This window comes from Neovison vison, chromosome 13 (genome assembly GCF_020171115.1).
Source record: "Neovison vison isolate M4711 chromosome 13, ASM_NN_V1, whole genome shotgun sequence".
Taxonomy (NCBI): domain Eukaryota; kingdom Metazoa; phylum Chordata; class Mammalia; order Carnivora; family Mustelidae; genus Neogale; species Neogale vison.
In genome coordinates, this window is record NC_058103.1 from 64,244,299 (window position 1) to 64,256,464 (window position 12,166).

Below are 12,166 nucleotides of genomic sequence, written 5' to 3' on the forward strand. Positions count from 1 at the left end.
ATCTTCATGTCTCTTTTCAAAATAGAAAATGATAGCAATTTTGCTTTTATGCTAAAATTCTTGTAAAAACCTGGATACTATTCATCTATTTTTATTGAAGAAAGCCAATATTTTAAAGTATTTATATAAAACCCAAACTGTGTACACAGTCTGTTTTCATCATCAGTGCTGATATTCAACACAGCCTTATTTCCCAAACTGTAAAATTATATATGAGTGATGTGCTTTAATTACAAAACACTACTGAAAAATATATTTCTAAGTTTCTGTAGTGCGTTGGGAAGTGAGGATGATCAACTCACGAATTTTAATTTCCTCTACTTCTTGGTACAGTAGTATTCACCCTTTGAGCACTCGCTCAACACCCTGTGATTGACAGTCTGAAGGGACAATGGCAGAAGAGTATTTGCTAATGACTATGCTTTAGTACTTAGTAACCTGTTCACTTTAGTAAGTGGTCAAAAAAAGATGCTTCTGTAGCCTAGTCATATTTTTCCATTTTAGGAATGTGGTTTTAGAGATAGGTTCAATTCTACCTGCAAATAACGAATTCAGCTTTAAGTCCAATCTTATCCATTCCAATGTTCAGAGTAACATTGGATTTCTTATAGACAAATCCCAAATATCTTATTTCTAATGATTTCTCTCATGATGGTTATAGCCATACCATACCTTAAGCCCCCAGGTGAATCAGAAAGATACATAATATATTATGTGGGGAAATCAATCCAAACAATTATTTAACTGAACTGGCCAGTTGTTTGATTAGTTAAGTCAAAATGGCCAAACAACAGTCCCATGTAGACAAAGCTTTAATCATGTTTCTCTTTAATAAGATCCTTCATCTATAGAAGACACTGAATAGCCCCTGTTTGATCATTTGCTATATTCATTTGAGAAACCAGGCCAAAATAATAAGCCAGACCAAGCCAATGACTTAGTAGGACTGTATGCTTAGTTTTCCAGCCATATGCACAATGCAGAGAAATATATATATACATATATGTGCATACAGTTATATAACTTATATAAGCATACAGTTATACATATATAACTATATATATATATATATATACGAACATAAGAACACACATTAGCTCTGAAGATAAAAACAAAAACAGATTTTCAGAAAGCGCATTCCGCACCATATATTTTCATCAATACACTTTTAAAACAAACACAAGGCTCAACCCTTTACTATTAGTAAAATGCTGCTTACCATGTAGGTTCTTTAAAAAGTCCCTAATTCCCTTCCAGTTCTAAAGCTCTTCACAGCACTTGGCAAACTATAGCATGCAGGTGAAATCCAGACTGCTGCCTGTCTCTCTACAACCCGTAAACTAAGAATTTAAGAAGAAAAAAAAAAGATTAAATGCTTAAAAAAACTCTGGAGATTTCATGGTTTGTCCTAATTAGAGAGTTCAGCATTCTCAAATAAAGTTTTATTGAAATACAGGCATACTCAGCTGGACCCAGACGGTCCGTGGCTGCTCTTGCCTTCTAACAGCGGAGCTGAGTAAGAGACTCCATGGCCCACAAAGGCTAAAGCATTTACTCTCTGGTCCTTTCCAGAACACATTTCCTGACCCTCATCCTAGAATCTGTTAACTAGGTTCTGTCTTGGCTTTCTAACTTCCCCTTTTGGGTGATCTATGGGCGGAGTGGAAAGACTAGACAATTTAATACTAGTTGTAACTTCCAGTGAAGAAAGGGGAAGCGGGGACAATAGCCAGGGTGTACCATTGTGCTCCCGTGACTCCTTATTAACGGGAACAGGTTGTTTATAAATTTTTTAAGAAAACTGTGTAAACAGCTTAATCAATTCTCTTTCTTCCATATCCTGATTGACATTGCAGTTGTCGGTTAATCACATTTCTTAAGTAATACGAACAGTAACAAAGCCCTAGAGAAGGGTGAGCCGATGAACACTCAAGAGGGACCAGGTGAAAAAGCAGGAACCTGGGACAGAACAAGTTTCCATTTGGGAAGCGATCTGTTTTTCTTGTGTTTCTGCTGTTAGAGTACATTATAGTGCTTTAAAGAAAAGAAAAAAGAACCTTTTTATTTTAGAATAATTTTAGATACACAGAACAGTTGCAAAGTTAGGACAGAGAGTTCCAATATGCCCTTCACGCAGACTCCCCTAATTTCAGCATCTAATGCCTGAAATGATTTTTTTTTTCATTGAATTATGACTCCTTTGCCTTTGACTAGCCTCAAAATCTTTTGTGAATTGGAACACAGTACCATTAGATCTAAAAAGGGCTGGTCTCTACACATAAACCCTGTATGTGCACTTATGTTCATTTGCAATACAAGTGAGGAAGGGGATGCTTACGGACAGCTGGTGACCTGTGCTGACCTGAGAAAGGAAATGCTCTCTATTATGGAGGAAAGGTGCTGAATTGGAATTCCAGAGGTCCAAATCCTAGTTCCAAGTCTTCTATTGACTTTATATCACTGAAGTTCTTTCTCTATCAGTTTTCTCAACACGACAGCAGGGGGACTGAAACAGATGATCTGTACAATTTTTAAGCCCCAAATTCTTTGGGCTTTCTTCTCCTACTGGGGCACTGACATTTGCTGACATATTATGGACCCAGGAAGGATGTGAAAAGCTGCAGTCAATCAGTATTCAAAGCCACATTCGTTTTACAGGTGGAGGTCACCACATGTTTATTAAGGCACAGCCAAGAGTTATGCACAGTATCTAGAAAGCTGTTTCTGAAAATTAAAGCCACAGTACAATTTCAATCATATAAAGCAGTCAGAGGTGACTCCTTCTTTGCTATCCCCATGAAATATTGTTATCTGCAGAGCCCTGAAACTATATATTGTGCTTTGCAAGAGGTGATAAGGCTAACAAAAACACGTTCAGGAAGTCCAGCCCTAAAGAACAGGGCACATAAACTTCAAAGTCCTACGTAAGTGAGTACAATGTAGTAGAAGGCAATGCCAGACTAAAATATTACATTACAAGAACTGGTAGACTTCTTAAAATAAGTTGAATGTGACATGGAATGCAAGGGTGTCCCCTAGGATTTTTGCCAAGAGTATAAAGCAAATAAGAAACATACAAAGTTTTACATTCATATTTTTTCTCTATCATTTATTTGGCACTTCGCTTATTTACTTTAAACTTTCACTGCATGCTGTTTTATTTTCCTTTTTGTATTTATAATGATTTCACGTATGCAAATCTTGACAATCAGCAGATAAAATCTGTAAAGAGATGGAACTATATCATGTATTTTTGAACCCAAAGCACCAGGGAGATGCGATATCTTCCTGTAAAGGGCAATTAAATAGAAGAGAAGGAGAACAGAAATACTAGCAGAATAGGAGATGTTAGAGAATTTGGCTTTTGAAATTACTAAAAAACAGCTTTAAAACCCCCAAGGGCCTCAACAGAAGCTAATTTGAGACAATAAGTGCTACATCTTTTCTAAAAAATTGGGGTTTGGGATTAGAGAGTCAGTAATCACTCAGAGCAACTTACAAAAAGAAAATTCATAGGAGAAACTGAGGACTAGAGAGGACACTCTAACACAGATCATATTGTTCATCTAATTTTATCAAAAGCTCTCATCTTCCTTCTTTCTTCCTCCCCTCCTTCTTTTCCACTTTTATTTCTCAATAAATGGTAAATGCTTCCAAAGCCAGGACTATGCCTTATACTTTCTCTATATGCCTCCAGAACAGCCAACAGAGGACTCGGAGGACCAAGAGAAAATACTCAACTACTGGTTGAATAAACTTGAATTTATACACCCAAGACATGGGTTTCTTGAGATTATGGTTTTAACCGTCAACTCCTTAGCTTGTACATGAGAGAAAAGGTTGGCAGGAGAAGACAGCTCATCACAAGGCGGTGGTACCACCCCTCCTAGCTCCTACTCAATATACTGTTTATTTTCCCTTTGGTTTCACACTATTCCCATCATTCTCCCTCCATTTTTCTGCTGCCCTTTCTTTTTTACTCTTTTCTTTCTTCACCCCAGCCTATGACTTTAGACCCACCTGCAGTTCTCAACGGCGATTTTCAGCTCACTATGCCAAGACAGAATGTGGTACTATATAATTTAATTTAAAAACATGGTTAAATACTTCCTTTCCTGGGCCCCTTATGTGGAGATACGGACATGGATAAAATGTCCCAGACTATTCCCTCAAATAGTCCACAGTCTAAAGACAGAGATAGGTATAGTAAGAAATGAATTATGGATTGATACTGTTAGATTGATATCTAACAGTAACCCATAGGAACAAATGATTAATGTTCTGGGGAAGGAGAGAAGATTTAGGCAAGGAAGTGACATGTGAGCTGGGTTTTTAAGGAAGAAAAGGATCCAACAAAACTAGAAGGGAAGGGACATTCTGGTTAGTTGACAGGATGTACAAAGGTACAAACATGTGGTGTGAGGTATTCAGTATTGCTAGGGACAAAGAGGATGGCAGCGGATAGAGGGACAGACTAATGAATCTTGACGCAGAATGCAGAAGTACTTGTGCACTCTTTCAGCCACATTTCCAAAAGTCTCCGCAAAAAACTCTGGAAGAAGTCTTCTGTTTTTTGCCCATCCCCCTTACACCTTTGCCTTCACCATGAAAAGAGCCTCTCCCACACCTCTGCTGTCTCCTGACAGGGGAGACCTGAGCTGACCTCTGAGGAAGGAGGCAAGCCCAGCCAGAGCTGTGGCAAGAAGTAAAGCAGCCAGCTCAGCTCAGACTCCATGCGCCCACCCCAGAATGATCCAGAGCAACCGGAGCAGTCAGAGCCTTGCAGCCTGTGCAAGCTGATGGCTCGCTGCCCTGGCAATGGCTGACTAGCTCACAAGAGTATGCACGTATTCTCGGCCATCACGCTCCCAACCAGGCTTCCCCGGAGTCAGCATTTGGAGTTGGGGGCAGCTCTGTATACGCACCAGTGCCAGGCGCACTGAAGGTAATGGTAAACAGCCCAACTCTGACAGGGGCATGAGGTGGAGAACCAGCAGTGCCTTTCCGGGCTTTGTGCCGAAGGTGGACCAGGGTCCCCCTCTGTAGAGAGGGGAGTTTTCTCAAGAAAATGCAGAATTGTAGAGAATTACAGTCTCAGAGAAGTACTCAGCCACCATCAAGTCCACATTTGTCAGAAAGCCCTTTGTGCCCAGGTTCAGGCTCAGAGATGGCAATCCTGGGAACCAGGGCAACATAAACAAGGCTTTTCTCTCATGACATAAATAAAATCAAGTAAAAGGCCAGTTCTTCCATGGACTTCCTTCAAAAGTCCTAAGTTCACTAGAGAGATCGAAAAGGACAACATGTCATTAAAAATGCTTCTTAGAAGCATACCTAAGAAAAGACAATTATATTCCATCATATTTCTGTATAGTAGTAAAATCTGGCACTTGTTACTGAAATAAACAGGAGTGAACATTGGCAGTTCTGCATCTGGATGGCCCTATTTCCACTGGATGCCACCCCTGACTTTGAAGATTTTATGTATGTATGTATTTATTTATTTGAGAGAAAGAGAGAGCGCACACAAGTTGGGGGGAGGAACAGAGAGAAAGGGAGAAGCTGACTCCATACTGAGCACAGAGCCTGATGCAGGGGCTGATCTCAGGACCCTAAGATCATGACCCGAGCTGAAACCAAGATTCGGACACTGAATCGAAAGAGCCACTAAGGTGCCCCATGGTGCCACCCCTGACTTCAGATTGGGTTAAGTGAAACCGAAGACTAAAGCAGGGACTTGGGCCCCCAGTCTCCTGAAGGTGGCAGACGCAAGAAAAGAAACCAAGTAAGAATCAAGCCAGTCTTTTATCCTGCTCTGCTACCCCTGTGGGGAAGCTTTTGTTCAGAACCTAAGGGTTTAGTCTGCGTGCCACCATTTTCCTGAGTAAAAAGAAAGAATAGGACAGGCTGGAGAACATGTCGTGCGGAAATTGCATTTCACATGTTTTTGTTTTGTTTTGTTTTGAATAATGAGGATGAGGACACTTGCCCCCAAGTATGAATGTCAGTGGTTAGAAGTAAATGTGTGTCATCACACTGTAAAATGCCCGAACAGGAACTGGAAGAGCTCTGAGCTGCTCAGAACAAGAAAAACAATGAGGCAGACAGTCTTGGATTCTCTACCTTCTCTGGAAAGAGAACCATTTTTATAAAATGTTATCTAAGCTGTAGAACCCTGAGTACAGTAGTAATTCAGCATTACTGTAAGATGTCCTGTACCCAGTTGCTACACATGAGTGTTTTAAACAGATCCCTTAGACATGATGGCTCAAGTACCAGCCTGGTCTTTGGCTACAGACAGATCATGCATTCCTTAAATAAAGCCCTGCAGGTCTCTCCCCTTAGAAATATCTACCACTTCCGGGGCACCAGGGTGGCTCAGCTGGTTAAGCATCTGCCTTTGCATCAGGTCATGATCCCAGGGTTCTGGGATCAAGCCCCACATGGGGCTCTCTGCTCAGAGGAGAGCCTGCTTCTCCCTCTCCCTTTGCCTGCCCCTCTGCCTGCTTGTGGTATCTTTCAAACAAAAAAATAAAATCTTTAAAAAAATTTATAGCTCTCATTAAAAAACAATAGAAAAGAAATATCTACCACTTCCTTCAAAATATGTACCTTACATAGTGAAGGAAAATTCTATGAAAATATTAAAGTTCTTCCCTAATGTGTTCAGTCAATTTTAATCAGTTGTCTTGCAATATTTTTCAACGGAGTCCTTCGAAAGGCTAAAAATGTCTTAAATTTTACACATCGTAGCATTGTTGCCTGTCACACACATACACAAATTGTTGTTTAAAAGCTGCGATGTTTAAATTGAAATAAAACTTATGCTTACAGTGGTAAATATTCCTGGATTAATAGAGTTGTAGCAGATATACACCAAAAATTGACTGAAGTCTGTGATATTAAAAAGACAGAAAATTTATCTAGTTTTAGCAAATGTCAAATCAGCAGCTATTGCTTTTAAGATTAATAAAAGATATAATGGTTTCTAGATAGCCTCTAAATAGAGATTACTATGAATGGAGAAGTGATTTACCAACAGTCACCACAATGAGATTTCTTTAAAGGTTACAATCATCAGTTATTTAGCTGAAACACTGCTGAGAATGCCTGGTCATTTCTTGAATAATGCATAATGTTCATTGTAGATTTGATCTGTATTATAACAATACAGATATTTCTAAAATAATGGAAAAAACTATCTGTTACCTTCCAATTGCTTAACATATCATTTCCATGAAGTAATTGACTCAGGACACATTACACACTGTCACCTGAGTGTTCTTTCTGCAAGCATAACTTGTAATAATCTATACACAATGGGCATCACAAAACAAACTCATCAACCTTTATAGACTTTTAAGAAAAGATGTGATGAATCCAGGGCAGAATGAAGGACCTTTCTGAAGCAGTAAATTAAAATGATTAAGTTTCTATATAGTTGTGTGGGACAAATTTAAATTCAAGCTTTGAAATTTAATTATTAACATGAACAATTCATCACATTAAAAAAAAAAAAAACAACATTGCCTACATCGTGTAAGTACTTTTCATATAAATTTCCAAATGCCTTTAGGTTTATTCAAGAGACTGCTTGGAGAAGCACCAAATATAATGTCTATCGTTTTATTGTTGGATTATGAACTACATTTCACATGATGCTGCAGGCTATTTATATAAGCTTGTTTATCCACATGAACTTCTTCAAGGGCACAACACTGAAGACCTTAATAAATTAAAATGAATTTCTTTTGATGTTGTTTCATGAATGTTTGATCAGAATGAGTAACAGGTTTGCATTAAAGAATGGGAGGACAGCAATAAAATATACATAGATTGTACAGCAGAAACGGCTTACAGAAAGTGCCCGCTGCATTCCCAGCAACTTTATGGAGAGCCATGGTCAACGGGAGAGAGTCACTGTGCTTTACACCTTCACCATCCCCTGTTTATAGCAGTGGGAGGACACGTGAATCAAATGGGATGCTCTGCTATCATCTGCATGGAATTTGCAGAATAATCAAATCTGGTATCTCCTTCCAGCCTCCTAAATACCCATCTCAACCTTCCCATTTCTCTCACTGATATCACCATGTCCTTCCATTAGACCGAAATGTCCATGCCAGCAGAGACCATATTTTATCTTTTGTATCCATCTTTAGCATCAATACTTACAGAGCCTAATTGATTGAAGTCCACAAAGTAAAAATGATTTATCAGTCCTAGCCAGAAGCTGCGAGAATCCTGACCTGGAATGTTCCGTGAAGGGGATGCAAATCAAGTATCATTTCTAGAAACAATATGATGTGATCGAGCACCAGGCAGAAAGGCAAGACAATGGATTTTCATTTTAAATCTAATACTTGGCTTTAAACGGTTTCTAGATCATTTCCCTCATCTGTAAATGAGGGCATGGTTCTACATGAGCTAGAAATGTACATGTCTTAGAGGTCAGGATTCTGAAAGTTAGCAGGGTTGTCACCTCACAGAAGAATAGACAGACCATGGAGCCATTTTTCTACTTTGGTAAACGCCACTACTTATCAACTGCCAACTCCTTTAAATAAAAAAAAAAAAAAAATGGAAATAAAGCGTAACTGTATTAAACAGGGTAAGCCAAACCCAGTCCCTCAATCGATGCATTTCCAAGTGAGATCCAAGGATCTACTTTGCACCTTCTGTGACTTCTGACCTGTCTGTTACTCCTACCCTTATCATCTTGTATGGTTTGAAATAAACATGATGACATTCTACTGAATAAACTCTTACAAACACAACACACTTACTAAGATGATACTCACACCGTTAGCTTGGGAAAATCTGCTACAACTTTATCATCTGGAACATACATTACCAACTTGACATCTGTATCTTTAATGGCAGAAGGATTGTAAAAGGACAGCATCAGTGTGCCTCAACTAATTCATACTTTGCTACCTTATACCAGCATCCTGCCCTGAAGAGCTGACTCTGTTGTGTATGTTCTTGTCAACCTCTCAGTGTCATTCTGCTCTAGAGCAAGAATCTGTGAACTATGGCTTATGGGCCAAGTCTGGCGGCAGCTGCCTGTGTTAAGTATGGTGTTATGGGAACACAGCCACACCCTGTTTTTACATACTGTCCATGGCTGATTTCATGCTACAACGGCAGTGTTGAGAGACTCTCAAAGCCTACAACAGTTCTGAGATAGCCCATTACAGAAAATGTTTGCCCTGTTCTAGAGGAAAACAACGTGTCACAATTTAAATTCTAATTTTCTTTCTCTCCTAAGCCTAAAGAACAAAGTTTGTAAGTACCCATGTAGAGATATGAACAGATTCACACATGCATATATATGTGATTACACCCCTTAGCCCTCAACTGTAAATAGTCACTGCTTTTGACCCTTCATTTTAATTTGAATCCTCTAAGAGTTTACAGCTCCCCACCCGAACCCCTTTCTCCAACAGCCAGGAGTACAGGACTTCAACGGTTGTTGTCAAGGTGTAACCACTTAACTAAAGCACCTAAATCCTTTCCCCAGAGTTGCCTACAATTTTGCCAAATGTCCAGCTTTGTGCCCACCAAGGGTCTAGATGCACAAGAAATGAGCAGGTCCCTTAAGACTAATGCCCTGAATAACACACGCTTAAAGGTAGGAAAATCAATGGTCAATGCCACATACACATCAATAAACACGTGCATGCATATTCATATGCTAAACATGCTATAAATTATTAGAAGTTTCACTAACAAAAGAAAATACCTCTTATGTATCAGAGTGAAGAAGGCCTAAAAGCCTTTAACTAGTGAGTTTTAACAATGACTGCACCAAGGATTTGGAGGACAAATAAATGTTTATATTTAAGCAGTTTTTAGGCAATATGTATAGAGACTTGAAACATTAATACATGAATTGTTTATCAGCCCATAAAATCATTACTCAAAATACCCACTACAATTGGAGTCTGCTCTCTTCCTCTCCTTGGTTACTACATACAGGAAATATTAGTTCCACCCTCTAACAAATATTCTCATACTCCACCCATCAACAATAATTTGCATGTATTAGCATAACACAAATTAAATCCAAGAAGCACTTTAATGTAAGTCATCTCATTCTCATTTCTCTGAAACCTTACATAAAGTGATAGAATATTTTAGGCTGACAGACTTTTGGAAAATAAAAAAGAAATAGAAGAGGTTTATTTCACCTTCACATGGTGTCTTTCTCATGCAGAGTTCAGATTTCCACATTTGTATCCCTTTAAAGGATTTGATATGCAGGAAAAGAAGAAAGGACGATGGTAAACATTTCATCTTAGAGACACCTACAGACCACCATATTCCAGAATAAACAGGGGCTTAAAGCTTACCTTTGACTGATGTGTTAGGTGGAGGGCCTTCCATTCGCAAGTTCCAAGGAGGGTCCCCTTGGTTAGCAAAGTCCCTCATTTTCAGATAGCTAATTGTAAGTCGAATGATGGATGCCTTGTCCAGCTGGCTAGTGATGGCTGCAGGAAGAGGCAACAACTTGGCCAATTCATAGAACTCAAAATTTTCTTTTCCCCGGCGGGACCGAGCGGCATCTCGGGATTTCTCCTTTCTCAATGCTTGTAAACTGCAATCAAAGGAGTGAAAACGTGTTCTTTAGAATATGTTCTTCCGACATCAGATAGGAACTGTTTTCTTTTTATGTCCTTTCTTTCCCCTGCAAAAATCTGCCAAAATCTTTATTCCAAACTCTAGGACCACAGTAAAATAAATTCTAGATCATGTCCCCTAAAACCACAGATTCTACCTCTGAACTTACATAGCACAGACTTATGTGCAATGAATAAAATTAGTTTTTTTCCCTCTATTTGGTCATGCATTGAGACATATTCTGTGCTACTAAGACCTAAGAGTTACAGATGAAGTTTGATGTTACCAGCTATAAGCAATGGAAAGATGAGGCTAGTATTCATATACCTAGTCTCAGGATACTGATTTTGTTCTTTTAGCTGGTACCACTATGGGATCTTAAGCCATCAGAAGCACTCCTTTTTAAAAATGTATTTCAATTATAATCTTGGGGAACAAAGGGTAAACATCACATTTTAGTTGTTGATTCTGTGAATTCATGTCCTTCCAGTCCTCAATAAGGATCATGACCTTTAGTCAGATAAAGAAAACATCCCACTGAAAATGAAGATTTCAGTGCAGCTTTATAAATGCACTGGTAATTAGCTGATAAGAGAAAACTTTAGTTCTTTACTAATGAATATACATTAGTAGATGGACAGATTCCCTAGGATACTTGAGAATAAAATACATTGCCCAGAAAAGTCAAACTTTAAGATAATATAAATTTAATGTCAAAAGATAAAGCCTTGTGTGGGTTATTAAAATTTATCAATGTTATAGACATATTACTTCACAGAAGATGCAACAGGTGGGATCCAGCATTTTCCTTTAACTATTCATGTGCATTTCTGTTTGAAGTTTGTTCACATTGCTGAGGGCAGAATCTGGCACACCTGAAGTTGTGTTTGAGTATCTGACAGAATTCCACCTATTCTGAATTGTTCTGTTTTATGTCTGACAAGAAATAAAACCCAAATCAGACCCTGATGATAAGTAATTGGCCAATATTTACAGTATCAAGGTGCTATTAAAATCATTTGTAAGTATCTATTTCTAAGTGTCGTTGCAAGGAACTCTGAAGGCATTTTAAAATCTTTGAATCTAGCTTTCTGGTTTCCCATTACAAAATAACAAGAAAGAGAGAAACAAGCAAAGAAGGAAGACCAGAGCAACAGATCAAAATGAGTTCAGCAATATGATTCCAATTTCAGTTAGTATAATATGGACAATAACACTTCATATTACATTATAGCATATCTGATGTTTTTCATGGTAGAAACATTGTATTTATTGCAGATACTTAGAATATCTTATTGAGTATCCACATAATTTAAGTAATGCCATCACACTCCAGTCAAATGCTTGCAAAGCCAATAACCCACCAGTTTCACTCTATTAATAAAATATTCTAGAGACACCTGGGTGGCTCAGTCAGTTAAGTGTCTCCCTTCGGCTCAGGTCATGATCCCAGGGTCCTGGATTGATTCCCCAATCGGGCTCCCTGCTCAGCAAAGAGTCTGCTTCTCCCTCTGCCTGCACCCACCCCCTGCACCCTGCTTGT

At 38.7% G+C, this 12,166-nt stretch overlaps 1 protein-coding gene across 1 annotated transcript in view; it reads right to left on the minus strand.

Moving 5' to 3' along the window:
- NPAS3 (neuronal PAS domain protein 3) overlaps positions 1-12,166 on the minus strand; it is an 840,213-nt gene that overhangs the window by 571,811 nt on the left and 256,236 nt on the right. Inside the window, exon 2 of the mRNA XM_044231862.1 lies at positions 10,356-10,600. Within this exon, the coding sequence (XP_044087797.1) occupies positions 10,356-10,434 (79 nt within the window). The 5' untranslated portion in view covers positions 10,435-10,600. The remainder of the gene's footprint in view (positions 1-10,355; positions 10,601-12,166) is intronic.